Source organism: Poecilia reticulata, chromosome 23 (assembly GCF_904066995.2).
Source record: "Poecilia reticulata chromosome 23, P_reticulata-male-v2, whole genome shotgun sequence".
NCBI classification, from domain to species: Eukaryota; Metazoa; Chordata; class Actinopteri; order Cyprinodontiformes; family Poeciliidae; genus Poecilia; species Poecilia reticulata.
This window is the reverse complement of record NC_088852.1, coordinates 5,376,930-5,392,664: the sequence shown is the minus strand read 5'-3', so window position 1 is coordinate 5,392,664 and position 15,735 is coordinate 5,376,930. Positions and strand designations below refer to the sequence as shown.

Below are 15,735 nucleotides of genomic sequence, written 5' to 3'. Positions count from 1 at the left end.
TTTTATTATTAGAAGAGATAGAGATGAGGATAATAAATGACTTTTCAACAGTTTTTCACATTCCAAATACAAACTTTTGACGTATTTTTGGGGATTTTATGTGGATGATTGCGATTAAGAAAGGAAAGTGTGAGGTTTTCACATTTCTGCCCCCTTTTACATTGATAGCACTAAATAAAATCCAGTCCAGCAGTTGTGTCAACTTCATTATCAGCATGATTGACAACAAATGGCAAACAAGGATTATTTTCTGCAGGGAAAATTGATTACACTAATTGTACAACAGTCCTAAAAACAGTTTTAGAGTTTTATACATCATTAATTGGAATTTACCATCATAAGAAATTATAGTAAATGATAGATGGCAGGATAAATGATCTATAACTTCAGCTCCAACCAACAGTTCCTTATAAATTAATGACTCATGACTAGAGCTGCACTGATTGCAGTTTTTTGGCCAATCTCCGGTTACCGTTATTTGGATATTTGCTTGTGAACAAGTTGAGTTTAGCTTTGTGAAGATTTACAAATTTGCACTGTGAGTGTTGACCTTGGCTTAGAGAGAGCAGATGTCATGAATGAATTTGACATAAAACATAATGCAAGTTGAAAGTTTAGCCTCCTTTTTAGCATTTTACATTTGGCAGCAGGCTAACCTGACAAAGATAATGCAGTATTTTAATTCCACAGTAGAGAAAACCATGTACTTTCAGTAAGTAGATACAGGAAAAAAAATATTGGCATTGGTATCGGTTATCAGCCAAATTATTTTTAGTATATCGGCACATCGGATATCAGCCACATGGTGCATCCCTAAGTTAAACCTCTCTCACCGAAAAGCAGAAGACAACAGGGATTGATTTTTAGTCTTTTGCAGAAGTAAATAATACTATACTTTCACATGAAAGTATAGGCCGATCACCAACCTCCCAAAATTAAGGAAGTCGGTTCACCCCTGCTCAGGATACAAATGTGTGCCACACTTTTCAGATTTTCAAGCACTTTTCCTTCCACTTCTTAACTTTTCATTGGTCACATAAAATCCCAAGAAAACATGTTACTACAAAAATAAAGGTGATAGTTGAAGAAGTATAAATAAATGGTAAAATAGTGGAAAACTCTAACATGTTGCTTGTTCCTTTACCAAGATCCAGCTGTTTGAGTTCCTGTCAGGTAACATGGAAACCCCAGATTCATCAGCTCCTTTAACGCCGTCTAGTCAAAGCAGGCGCTGCCGCTCCCAGGTAGGCCCAATCCTGTAATAAATCCTCTCTGTTTCCACTTATAGCAGTGTGCAAGCCTTTTTACCTGCTTGCTCTGATCCAGGTTTTTGCTTTTCCAGCCTTTCTGGTCTGGAAACCATCCTGTTCCTATTGACAGGAACTCTATATCACATCACTCAGGTTTCAGAGTGTAATGTGAAATCAATTACGGCGCGGATGTTTAACACTTGGCTCGGTGTGGAGCTCAACAGGAGCTTCTGTAACACAGTCTGCTTCCTCCTTCTGTCACTTGCTAATTTATGAGGTTTCAGCCAAGACTTGCTTCTATTTTACCACTTTTAGGGCGCTTTCATTCTTTATGAGCTCAAAACAGCCCAAGTTTGAGTGCTTTGCTGTGAAACAACCGTTATATTTGCCCTTTCTGATATAATCTGAGATTTTGGTGAATTGTTTACAAAGTACCGAACATAAAAGGAGAAAAATGTAGAAATTCACTGCAAATGCAAAAAAAAAGAAAAAAAAGTAAGTTGTTGAATGGATATTCACTTATCCATCTGTGTGTCTACTCGTTTTTTCCACCTGTTCTGCTGTCATCAATCTATCAATCCATTCATCAATTCATCAATCTATTCATCAAGGTTTCCCCTCAGAAAACTTGCTAAGCCTGGTGGTTGAGGCGCTAGGGCAGTTATTCATCCAGCGGCCCATCGTGTTTTTGAGTTAAAAAATGTTTAAAGTTGACAGGAAATTTGAAAACATCACTTGATAATTATGTGTTATTGGAAGATTAATACTTGAACACCAACTTTAAAGACTTAAAAATGCAAATATAAAAAAAAAAGTTAAGTAGATAAGCAATGCCAAGTCTGGTGGAGGCACAAGTAAAGCCTGGCGACCCGCCAGGCTTATAAGACACTGGGAGAAACCCTGATTCATTCTCTCATCAGTCAATCAGCTTGAGGAGTTTTGAGTGAAACATTTTTGACTTAATTTCCTCTACGAAAGGGTCGTTTTTTTCAGCAAATAGCCTTTTTTGAGTCTACATGTCAGGTAATAATTGATAACCATGTAATTAAGTACGAACTTAGCTGGTGATTATTTTGATAATCAATTAATCGTGATTCATTGTGATTCATTGTAATTAATCCAATTAATCATTTCATTCCTACATCTATCCGTCCCCCTTTCAGTCTGGTTTCATGTTTAATGCCTGACTTCTCTAATAACAGATACCTGCTGATTGTGTTGCTAAAACAATATTTCCTGTGATTAAATGATTCATCTTTATGCTAAAATGATCTGTTTTCTGTTTGTTGGCGCAGATAAAAATGGCAGTGAGGCGAGTTTTCTGCTCCTATCTGAGTTTGCTGGTGAACTCTAAGAACGACATGGCCTTGGCCCTCACCCTCAACGTTCCCTGTCGCTCTCTGCAACGGCAGGCATTCACTGACGTCAAGCGTGCCGCGCGAGACAGCCAAACATCTCTCTTCCTGGTAAGAAGATCCACATTTATTCAGTTCACACATTAGCAGCACAACTAAACATGGAGTCTTTTTTGTAGCTGCAACATTTGGGGGGTTTTTTGTGGCCTTTTCAGGCTGTGACATCTTTTGTTAGAGCCATCCAGATTGGAGGGAAGGGCTACGCACCCGCAGAGTCTGATCCCCTCAGGAAGCATATCAAAGGCCTGTCTGACTACGTCCAGTTCATGGACAACCTGGAGGAAATACTGGGGGAAATTTCTGACCCAAGGTACGCAGCACAGCTTCATCCCAACTTGGACTGCAGTTCACAGTGTAACTTGTTAATTTGTACTTGATATTCTTGTCTGGAGTTAAAGATTCGTGGTAGTTTTTAAGGTACTCTTTGGGTAAAAACTTGTAGTAGTAAGAGTAGCACTACTTCAACATATTTTTACTCAAGTAAAAGTAAAAAGTAGCCATCCAAGAAATTAAAAAGTCTGCCCAACTACTGAGTAACTATAAAATAATTATTAATCATTTCATATTTAAAAATTACACAATCAGGTAGTCCAAAATATAAAGTTTACAGGAAATGTTGGTATTTTAAGGATATAATAATTATTAGAAGTAACAAAATTAGATAAAAGAAAATGTTACCAAATCAGTGTCTTTCAATTAAAAAATAATGAAACTTTAACAGAAGCTGCTCGAGTTTTTGGTTAAAACATGTTTGTTTTTCATTCAGAGGGGAAAAAGTCCGGAAATTTCATTCAAGTAAAAGTAGTGGTAGTTTATAATAAAATTACACAAGTAAAAATAAATCTTAAATTAAAGTTAACATTTCTTTCCTTTGTGGTGAAATCACTTTACTTTAGCACATTTAGCTCTCAGGATGTGCCTGAAAGCCAAACCAGGCACATCCTGTTCAAGGTAAGAGGGTGGGAATTTTTCCAGCTTCCTGGATAAGGAGCAGGCCAGCACACGTATTCACTTATTCACACCTGTAGTCAGAAAATACACCTGTGCAAAAGCAGGTTCTTATTTCAGAAAAATCCAATTCATTTTTTTTTTTTTTTCAAGACAACACAAGATAAGCGTGTTAAGTTTTGCAACATCAAAGCCGGGCTTCTTCTGGTTCCCTGACTTTGATCAATCGTTGCGCTCTGCACATCATTACAGATCAGGTTTAGACGTCAAGGAGCTTGGCGCCACAACAAAAGCGATTATCAGAAATGATTTTTCCGTTCAATCACGTAGATTTGCAAGGGAAAGCCGTTTCAGGTCTTCAGTCCCTGAAGTGAAATAATCTCTTTCTGTTCAGACATAACATGTTGTCATGTTTATGCAGTGTGAACTCCAGCTGCTTTTCAGAGGGCTTTTCAGTTCATCCCGACTAATGAGATGTTGATTACCTCGTCCAACATGCATCTTTCAACAAGCAGGGCCTTTACGTTCTCAGCAGAGTACTGTATTCCCTCAAACACCTTCAGCGCCCCTCGTTCAGCGAACATCTGTTTTCCCAAGTGATATTGTTACTGAGCCTCAGTGTTGGGTCACGGTCGGAGCACCACCTTTCCACCTTGTGGACGTCTTTTCTTGCATGCCTTAGTGCACTTAACAATGAATCCAGTAAATGCTGAAAGGTACGGCTGAGTGCAAGGTGACTTTATTACAAGTTGGGAACATTTTTCACAACTATTACTATTGGCAAAGCATTGCAATGAAATAAAAACACTGAAATGCGTTTGCTTTGCCTTTAAAGCCAATGTCCAAATAACTGAAAGCAAAGCTGCAGTATATCTTGTGAGTGCTTAAAATTGAGTATTTACGTACTCTGTTGGACGATATGTCACAATATAAGTGTTTTATATCCGTCTAATGATAAATATTGATTCGTTTTTTTGTTTTAAATATCTGAAAAGCTGCCAAACTACATAGTGTCGTGGCATTTACTGTTTCATTCAGCTTTCACTCACTTGTTGTTTGTTTCTAACAAGTTATGAGGCGGTGGTGAAACCTTAAACTGCTGCTGTGTCAGTTACTCAACAGGTTGTTGCTAGGTAACCATAGAGTGAGCAAGTTGCTAGGCAACCAGAGTGAGAGAGTGAGTGGATTCCACCAAACTTGTAAGAGTTTTAGTAGTTGCTTACAGTGAGGTTTTAGTGAAATTATTGAATATCAGATATCATTTATTGATATCGATCAAAAGTCTATCACCATATATACAGTTATTGATTTTACTCGGTTGAAGATTTTCTCACTGTCTGACAGTAAAATCAATTTAAACCTTTACTATTTTAGGTTGTTTCTTTGTGTGTAAATGCCAACATGGTGTCTGGAGAATTTAGTTTTTTTTTTTTTTTTACTTCCTTCAGTGAATGTGGAGCCAGGCTGCTGGCCGCCATCAGAGCAGCTTTGGTGAAAGGACGCAGTACTGGGGATCCAGTTTACGCTGCTGCAGAAGAAACTACAAAAGAGCTAAAAGAGAGGATTGTCCAGCTTCACCAGACCCAGAAACAAGCTGCTAATGTGGATGGGACGGGTATAAGTCCTGCTAGGGTAATCGTCATCCTCATCTCTAAAGGCTCTACGCTATTAGATTTCACTGTAAAGTTCTGATTGCAGCCGTTTCCGTTCTCAGCCAAAAGCTTACGCTGTCAACCACGCCACTGCATACGGAGGGCGAGAAACGGTAAAGGTGCTAACAGCGCTGCTTGACGAAGAAGCCGTGGCTCCGCCGTGTGGTAACAAGGCAGACCTGCTGTCTGAAGACCAGCCGGTCCTCAGCGGAGCCGAGGGAACCTGTGTCCTCACGCTGTTCAGGTTGGTCACAAGCTCAAAAAGCAGAGTCTGAGTTCAGCTAGCACAAACTGGGCACTGGGTTTTTTTAAGAGCTTAAAGGGAAGTTTTTATGTAATCTTCCGAAGAAGTTGTTTAAAGATGAGCTGCAACACTTCCTGGAACAGGTTAGGTTAGGTCTATGGGTGATACAAAGCATGTTCATTTGTTTTTTGCATAAAATATTTCTTACATAATGAGATTTAAGTCTGCTCTGCTCTGCAGATTTTGAGCTCCTCTCAGAAAGAGCTGTTTTACGGCCTCTTGCCACTTTAAACCTAAATAAGCTGCTGTTGGCAACTTAACATTTACACTCGCATGTGAAAATGGCTGCAGACAGATAACCAAATATCTTTGAAAAGCAAAAGTGGAGCCTCCTCCACAACCAACAAGAATGCCGGAAGTGGTTTCTGAATAGTAAATCAACAATAAAACGCGTATCTTTTCCAGCAGCCATTATACCAGCTGGCAAAATATGCTGGAGCTCTGCTTGGGTTGCTAGGTGATGGTCTGAGGTTGCTAGGTAACAGTGCCTGCTGATTTGGGACATTCTGGAGGTTTTATGAGAGAGCTCATTTTCCAGACAACAAAATACATTAATTATTGCCAAAAAAAAACAGCTAGGTTGTTTTGTTTTCTTTTTTTTTAACTGCTTAGCCTATTTATAGAAGAAGTAGAGACCCAAATGGAAGTACAAAAAAAACATCCAAAATGTAAATTTTGCAGAAAGAAACAGACTAAAACCTGATGCTTTATAAGAATTTAGATCATTTAGAAATGTTCTCAAAATATCACAAAAAAAAGGATTCATTCTGCAACCCTCTTGTCTAACGGAACAAAATATTCAGGTTAGATTCACCTGACTGATTCCAGTTTCCACCAGGGTTGGTTTTGGAATCCCTCAGGGTTCTGTGGTTGGACCCGTCCTTTTTGTTTCATGTATGGTTCCCCTGAAATAAGAGAGAATTGGATGAATGTTTTGTATGCTGACTGCACTAAAACCTGATTAATTCAATCAGTTAAATGGCTGAAATAATTTAAAGACATGCAGCTTTCTTCTTTTAAAGCTCCTGCTTTTCAAGCTGCTGTCAGTCATTTCTTCTGAATGGTATACATTTAGCTGTCAGTAATGTAAAGAATCACAATTTTTCTAAAAAGAACATGTCATTCTATAAGTATTTGTAGTTATAGAAGGACAAAAATAGAAATATCTTCCAGATTTTTTCAATGACTAACTCTTAAATCCAAAACATAACATCTTTTTTTTCAAATATAGTTTATTAAAAATAAAAAAGGAAGATACACAAATACTTCCCTTGAAAACCAAACCTTTAATCGTTAATATTAGCAGCACACTGTGGACCTATTCTACGTTTTTCTTTGTTATTATTATATGAATTTATGCTGTTAAATTGGTTATTATTAAACCTGAACTGATACTTTCAGACTCAAGTCTGATGTGTCCCAATAAACTTGTTTTCCTTTGGAGTCCATATTGGAAAAAGGATTGAAATCTAAAGTTTGTGCTTGTCACACTGACTTTGAATTAAATTATGCTGTTTTTACACTCTGTGAGAACGGGAAAAGCCCTGCAGCAGCGATCCGACCAACATGGGACTCATGGCAACTCTCGATAAAACCACACGGGGGAAAATCCTCCCACATCACACTGGAACAATTTATCGGATCAAACATCTGAAAGAAAAATACAGCAAAATAGCAGCCTGAGGGTGTGTTTGCAGTCTGTTGTCTGATGGTTGCGAAGATCTTTGACGGGACAACAGATTAAAGAAAAAAAAAATACAAATACAAAAAGCATGTTGAAGCTTTTGGCTTTCTTAATTTATACAACTTCACTTCTTGCTTTCAGATCCCCTGAAGTGTCCATTGGATGTTCTCCAGAACCCCTGAGGAACAGAGTCCAGAGCCGACTAAACCTGCTCAAGCCCAAGGTAACAGCAGCCCCCAGAATCCAAACCATCAGTTACTTCAAATTGAATCAGATGTGCAAACACTGAAAATAATGTCTTTACATCCTGTAATCTCTCCCTGGTACTGTATTATTTATTTGCTTAGCTGAAGCTCACAACTGACTTCCACAGTTAACGTTTTCACAGCTGTGTTTTAGCTCCTAATGCTGGTTCAAGTGTGCAGTTTCAGTCCAGGGCAATAAAATGAATTATTTGTGGGGGGCTCATAACCATCGCCTCATGATAGGTTATTCCTTTGCCTATTTGCTTGCAATGCACAATACTGTATATTTAATATCAATATTTCACTATTTCCTGACCCGGTTTCTTGGTTTCAGACACTTTCTGCATCAACCTTTAATTCCGAGTGTTCAGACTTGATGTTTTGCTCCGTCTTAATAACCTTTTACCCAGATGTTCGACGTGAGGCACAAGCCTCACCTTATCATGGTGATGCTCTGCAGAAACGCTTATTATTCAAAGCCATGACTGGGGAGCAGAAGCAGACACGGAGGTAAACCGAAACCGGTCTGGTTGACGGAGGCAAATAACCGCGAGGCGGTAATTCTAGGTTCAGCTGAAGAAATGTTCCACTCCCCATGCATCTTTGTCACAGAGAGTTTAGCAGGGATCCCCGCTGATTTTTCACACATAAAACTGTGTTCTACGCACGTGGAAGAACATTTGCAAGGTATGAAGGGGTATAAACGTTATGTCTGCTGTAGTTCTTACAAAGCGTAAGTGCAAAACAACTCCACAGAGCGTTCTCTGACAGAGAGGCAGGCCCACAGCATCACAGATCCTTTACTAATTTTAAATAAAGAGTAGCTACTAGCAACTTGTGTCTGTCAGAGCGGCGAGGTTGTGATGTAATGTGCTTCACCGACACAGACGTCTTCCATAATTTCATTACCGTAATTTTCAGCCGTTGTTTACGTCCTGATTACTGTGTCTGGCTTTTTCTGGTGGAGATGTCTCACTAATCATCATCTACGTTTTTACATTAACCATAGAATTAACCAAATAGAAATAACGAAAATAAATTTGCTGAAGAAAAACGTGCCAATTTCGACAAAATTCATGTTTTTTGCGCTAGGATGAGATCATGATGAGCAATGGAAACACTTTTTACGCATCACATCAGTCACATGATCGACAACCGGATGTTTACTACTGCTGGAAACGATGAAGAAGACGACAGGAAATGGAAGGAGGATGAGGGTTTACTTTTGTTTTTTGGGGGGTTTTTTGGACAATGTGCATCTGTCTCCACCAGAGTTCTCACAGCATCGGACATTTCATGAAATGTTGTCATTTGAATCCATAACTCTTCTGTAAAATCACCCAAACGTGGCATACATGGTCACTCCCATGTATGGCCGCTAGGCCTGTCACAATAACAAATTTTGCTAGACAATAAATTGTTCCAGAACTTATTGCGATAAACGGTAATATTTGCATTATTCTATTTCAAGCAATAAAGTAATGCAAGAACGCGTTCTCAAGGATCAATAAACTTTAATTTCTAATGAACATTTTTAACATTGGAACTGGAAGACATTTTAAATATCCAAATAAAATACAGAAAATAACCAATAAAATGAATTATGAATTCTCTGTGGACAAAAATTTCTTTTTTTATAAAAAGGGCTAGTTGAGACCAAAGCACCAGACTGAAGACTAGTTTTGGTAGAAAGAGAGAAAAGAGAAAAACGTTAAATCAATCAAATGAAAATGTTTCTTTTAATTTATCATGTGATTAATTGATTTGTTGTGACAGGTCAATTTGTCACTCCAGAGGCTGAATCAGACGCCAACGGCTCCTCTGATGGCTGAATTATGAATATCTCATGTAAATGTTTACATCTGTCGTTGCCATGATTTTTAATGACTTATCGCGTGATCAAGCTTTTTCATATACGATATTAATTTAATTTGCAATTGTGAAACTGCGCTTTTTTTTTTTTTTTTTACATTAGCGGAATAGTGACAAAGACGTGTCACTATTTGTAATAGAAACACAGCGAGTGACTTGAAAGCCGGATAAAATGCGACACGACCATTTAAGACAGCAAACAACAGATTGGATTTTTTTTTTTTTTTTGGGTGGTTATATGTCGCTCATTTTTGCAAGAAAATCAAATTTGGGTTGCATTTTCCTGTTGTGTGAACCGTAGCCCATGTCTGTCTAACCTCACACATTTTGACTTGGAAATGTTTAAAGCTAATCACCTGCGTGAACCGTTGTTGTTTTCCAACATCATATGCTGAACACATTTAGCGAAGCAGCTCCTTCATTTGATAGAGCTACCAGATGTCATCCTAGCTCCCCACAACCTGGCTGGCTTCCTGTTTGAATACGGCGTAATGGTCCCCGGGCCGCTCACCGCTTCCTGAACTCCGCCAGCGGAAGCTCTCCGCTTCCATTTCGCTTTGAAGATGCCGTATCAGTCGCACAGCTCGTCTAGCCGGAGAAACATGAAAGGTTATTTGTTGTCTGCTGAACGACTTTATCCCCCTGAGTTCTCTGGTGATTTCACCGAACGCTGACGTCAGCTGGCACACATGGAGATGGACTGATTTTGTTTTTGAGACGTTTTTAAATGCATTTCCCAGCGCTACCAACCCAGCCTGCAATGACACTCAACATTGTTTTGCAACAGACTCTGATCTCAGAAAAGTGGAATTTACTACAATATAAAAAGTAGATTAGAGGCATTTTATTCCAATGAGGTTAAATCCTTTACAGATAGGCTTGTCACGATAACAAACTATGCTGGATGATAAATTGTTCCAGAAGTTATTGCGATAAATGATAATATTGTTGTTTTGAGACCATTTTGCAAATGGTCTCAAATTTTGATAATGACAAAATAATAATACAAGAACACACCCTAAAAGATCAGTAAACTTTAACAACATTTATCACTGGAACTGGAAGACATTTTAAATATCCAAAATAAATAAACAAAACAACAAATAACATTAATTTTGAAGTCTTTGTAGACATTGTTCTTCAAAAAGGGGCTAGTTGACACCAAAGCACCAGACTGAAGACTTTTATCATCCAGTTTTTGGTAGGAAGAGAGAAAAAAAAAGAAACGATAAATTGTGAAAATGGAAATAATTGAGTTTGTTTTAATTTATCATGCGATTAATTGATTTATTGATTATCGTGAAAGGCCTACTTACAGGTGATACTTGTTCCCAGACCCAGATTTTGGAAATGTTTTCCAGATTTTGGAAATGTTTTGGACAGATCATACATTCAATTTTGGAAGTGAATCTTTAGGTCATTTTTGTCCTGAAAAACAGAACCAACACTTTATGGACTCAGCCAGTTTAATTTGCTGTATTTTTTTGCCCCTCTCTCCCCTGTTCTGATTTCTTCTCACCACTGTGACCCATTGGCTTGAAGGGTAAAATCCCCGGATTGTGATAATCCTAAAAAGCCGTTGATCAAGCGGTGGATCTGAGTGTTATAGGGCACGGATTCAAGTCTTCAGCATCGTTCAGTTTTGTCAGAACCTTTGTCTCTCACCATTCTACTTTTGAATAAGCTGCTTTGCTTCCTTCTATAAGTGTTGATATCCAACTAAAAGACGTAGCTCTACCAATACATATGACTTTTTAAAAGCTAACAAAAAATCTAAACGGCCTCCTAACACAATTACATTGCAAAACTTCAAAATGTGTTTTCTCTTGCTAAAAGTTGACCAGTAGTGCTTTTTTGAACAGGTTAGGATAAGTGTTTTGGCTATACAAAACATGTTCGTAACATTTTTTTTGTACAAAATCATTCCTGCATAATGAAATGCCTATTTTGCACTGGTTTCCAAATGAGCTATTTCAGGGCGTCTTGTCACTTTAAATCCAAATAAGCTGCTGCCGACCACGCCCCCCAACTCGATGACAATAGCTGCAAACAGATGCGCTTATTATACAAGCGTACATTTTTGAAAAGTAGACAAGAGTGCAGCAAGTGGTTTCAGAAGAGTAAGTAAACAACAAAACACTTGCCCGCTAATGCACTGGAGTCCTGCTGAGGTTGCTAGGTAACGGGCTGGGCTTTGCTGAGGTTGCTAGGTAACGGGCTGGGCCTTGCTGACGTTGCTAGGTAACGGGCCTGCAGATTTGTAATGTTACATTCCAAAGGTTTTTTTTTTAATGGGTCATTTTCTGAACACCAAAAAACATTAACTTATTGCCAAAAGATTCTAGGTGTTTTCTTTTTTTAAGTGGGATGTCTTTCAGAAGCAGTAGAAACCTCAATATTAAGTGCAAAAATGTGTAAAATGTTAATTTTACATAATAGGTTCCACTTAAAGCAACACCACTCCCATCTGAGGACATTAATTTCCTTACACTGAGCCTAAATATTGATTAGATATTATGTTTATTGCTGCAAACATTCAGTTATCGCTTTTCTGAAGGATTTTGTCAACAAAACTACTATAAAAAAAAAAAGAAGTTTGTGACGGAGTCTAGGCTTATTGCAATAAAACTAAAACTATGTACAAGTTTTGGATTTGAATCAAATTAGAGGGCGAGGTGAGTCCATGTGAAGACCCCACAGCAGTATGTTTTAGTTAGTTTGGAACATTTTAATTACGTTTTGCTGTTTTTGTCATAGTTCTAAAGAACCATCTGGTTTTGTTGTTATGTTGAAAACACAAGTAGAAAGAAATCCCTCAGCGCATCTTGAAAGGCAGGAATCCTGGGCATCAACTTGGATTTAGTGATACCGATCAGCGTCGTCATATTGTTTGATGTTTTTATTACAAATATTGACATATAAGACTGATTTCACCGAGCCACCCACAATAAAAGACATTAATTACTTTGGAGAGTCCCGATCCCCTTCCATGTAATGCCAACATGGCTGCTGCCAAACTCCAAACAAAGGATGCCTAGATATTTGCAGTCCAAATGACAGACATTTATGTTCCCTTGAGGATAAACTCAACTTGTCATGTCATAGTGGTTTTCCAGTGCACACACTTCTCATTTCTTGGAAAAAGTAGTTTAAGGAGCTGCAGTTTTACAAATTGCTATGCTAATTTGGCAGAAAGTCCTACAAAAGTTGTACGGCAAAGTCAAAATAAGGAAATAAAGTTGTAATAATGTGAGAATTTTACATGAATACAAGAATAAAGTCATAATAAAACGAGAATAAGCTTGTAATAATGTGAGAAAGAAGTTAATATTAACAGAATAAGATCATATCAGGAGAACTAAAGTAATTTTATGAGAATACCACTATGTAAAACAAATTAAAAAGAAAATGAGGAATCTTGAGCATTTTATGAAGTTATAATTTAATATTGGTTCTACAAACGGACTTTGAAACGATTGTGCAAACTTTATTTTGACAAAAGAATCACACGGATTTGACGAGCTGGTCACGTCAGATCTTGATATCCATCAAAGCTTTGCTCACATTAAAATGGTCTCGAAATTGTTCAACTTTTTTCAGGTAACATTGTGTAGTTATTCCGCCGATATGACGACTTTGTTGTCAGACTTCAGTTTCGTCACTAAAAAAAAAAAATAATCTTTGTCTGTTGTGGCTTAACACCAATAGTTGATCCAGGAAGTTTGACAACAAAAAAATACCAAACGTGCATTCACGTTAATTTTGTTGGTTTATTTCAGGTTACACAAAGGGTGATCCGATCCCAGTTTGCCTGCACATACAATGATGAACCGCCGCTCAACCGGGTGCTGGACTTCCCAAGCACCAGCCAGATGCCGAGCTGTGTTCACCCAGCGCCAAAACCAACAACCGGCCTAACTGTGGAAGATGGGTTCAACCCAGAGGCAGAAGATACAGCAGGTTGGTACACATTTCAACCTGTTGAATAGAAAAAGGCACTTTGTGTACATTTATATATACAAAAACCCAAAATGTTAGCATGACCTGTGAGTTGAGTTACTACACAACTGGTCGGGAAACTTTACACCTTGATTTTCTTCAATGGAGCAAACCTTAAACCATTAATTTAATATCTTACTGTAAAATACTTTAACCTGCAATGGCACATTTGGGCCAATGTAGATAAGAGGGTAAAAAAGTAAAATTCTGCCCAAACAAATCCCCGAAATTTCCTAGAAGAAAAAAGTTTGAAAAGTTAAAAATTTGCTAGAACACTTAGAAATGTTTGAGTTTCAAAAGTTGAAAATATTTGATTTTTGAAACTCAGAGAATTCAGGGGGGTTTTTCCTTAAAAATTTCTGGGATTAACTTAGAAATTTCAGAGTTTCTGCTAACAAATTTTTGACTTGAGACTCAGAAGTTTATACTTTTGTTTTCTTAAAAATGTCTGAAATCAACGTCAAAATTTCCGTTTTTTCTAGCAAATTTTCAACTTTAGATTTAAAAAAAAAATTTTCTGGAACATTTCCAAGATTAATCTAAAATTTCAGAAAAAAATTTATTTTGGTAAATAATTATTGTATATGTTGTCGTACAAACCACCATATCTACAGCAAGAAACAAAATGACTCCGCAGACTTTTTTCCAATGTTGATCTGTGAATATTCAGACTCGGCTCCTGCTTCATGGCATATATATATATATATATATATATATATATATATATATATATACACACACACAATGCTTGGACTTCCAGTACACTTTGTGAGTTTACCTTTAGTTGCTTCCAACATTAAAACGTGTTTTTGGGTTGTTTTAGTTTTTGTAGCCAAGCCTTCCAGTGAATCCCGAAGAAAAGATCGCTTTGAGGTACAGCGGGGGGTTGCTCCCGAGCAGAGGAGTGGAAATGCTCAAAACGGAGGTGGATGTCCAAGTAATAAAAGGAAAACTGGCATTCAGATGCAGAGCAAGGGTAATAAGAGGAAGCAGCTGGATTCTGAGCAGCACACCGAATCAGAGAATGAACCTCCGGAGAAGAAACAGCACACCCGTGTGTCAGTCAAAGTGCCCGGCAAAAACGTCTGCAAGGCTTCAAATAAAAAGAAACTCATAGCTGGACAGGGAAAGCTTACCAGTTTCTTTAGAGTTTAGGCTTCTTTCACTGATTTTATGACAAAATATGATTGTAAATTTGCTTAATTTGAGTCAGCTAAATGGTTAATTTCACCTGAACACAAATTATGAAACAGTTGTCCCTACACAGGTTCCCTGACTTATATTCTGGCTACTTTTTCGTTAAATTTTGTCCCTGTAAAAAAAATTTTGTGAACAGGATCTTTGTTTTTTTGTGATTCTTGGACATTGATATGTATCATAGCTTAGCCGCTAATTAGCTTGCCTACATTAAACAAAGGGAAAACAATAACTAGAACTGGCTAATGAGTTTTTCCTCAAGTATGCATTTCTACAAATTGAGTGGTAAACAGGTTGAGTAGGAAACAGTAAAATGATGAGTCTGTCCGACTATAATCTGAGCAAACCGAGAGAAACGGCTAACTACAAATAGAAACTGGCCACTAGCAAAAATTTTATGTGCAACAAATTTTTGACAAATGTCTTAATGTCTGGATAAATCAAAGATGGGCCAAGCAATAAAGTACCTAAAATAGCTGTAACTAGCAATAAATTGCAAAAGTTCTTGCTACCAATTAAATTTTATACATGCCAGATGTTTTGTATTTTTTTCCTTTTGGATCATAACTTGAAATGTCTGACTGTAGTTTATTGATGAGGTAGGATTAGCATTAACCCATTTTGCTAAAGACGCTAAAAAAAAACAAAAAAACAACTGATTTCTAGCCTCTGGCTACAGATTTGGATGTTTTCCCAGTATCAAAGGTGCCAAATGTTAGCCATGTATGCCTTTCAATTAAGTTGTCAAGACGCAAAAACTGATAACACTTTTTAGCTAGCAGTTTTAGCTCAACAACCTTAACACTTTGTTTTATTTCAAGTTCTTGGTCAACTTTTTGTACTTTGACATATTTCCAGATCCAAAAGCATAAAAAGGTTTTAGTTTTTGGATCTGAAAATAGTTCCTGATCCAATTAACAAATAGGTGCATTTTTTAATGCAATTACCTTTAAGGCCAATATTGTTCCCCCCCCCCCAAGTCATTTTAAAACTTGAACAATGTGAGGAGGGAAAATCAAACTTAGAGTCCATATTTGATCATTGCACTTTATTTCTAACTTATCTGCATACATGTAAACAGAAATGCATTTAATTGCTACATATGAAGTTTGAACTTTTACTATGTACAATTCCAATACAAGCTTCCATTTAATAAACTGTTCTGTTGA

At 37.5% G+C, this 15,735-nt stretch overlaps 1 protein-coding gene across 2 annotated transcripts in view; it reads left to right on the top strand.

Annotated features, from left to right (window-relative positions):
- The window catches only part of parpbp (PARP1 binding protein), a 17,683-nt gene extending 1,948 nt beyond the window's left edge, over positions 1-15,735 (top strand). For both annotated transcript variants that reach the window (XM_008400904.3, XM_017302665.2), the window contains exons 4-11: positions 1,149-1,244; positions 2,546-2,716; positions 2,821-2,975; positions 5,062-5,245; positions 5,328-5,509; positions 7,395-7,476; positions 13,150-13,330; positions 14,193-15,735. In XM_008400904.3, coding sequence (XP_008399126.1) covers positions 1,149-1,244; positions 2,546-2,716; positions 2,821-2,975; positions 5,062-5,245; positions 5,328-5,509; positions 7,395-7,476; positions 13,150-13,330; positions 14,193-14,524 — 1,383 coding nt within the window. In that variant the 3' untranslated portion in view covers positions 14,525-15,735. The remainder of the gene's footprint in view (positions 1-1,148; positions 1,245-2,545; positions 2,717-2,820; positions 2,976-5,061; positions 5,246-5,327; positions 5,510-7,394; positions 7,477-13,149; positions 13,331-14,192) is intronic.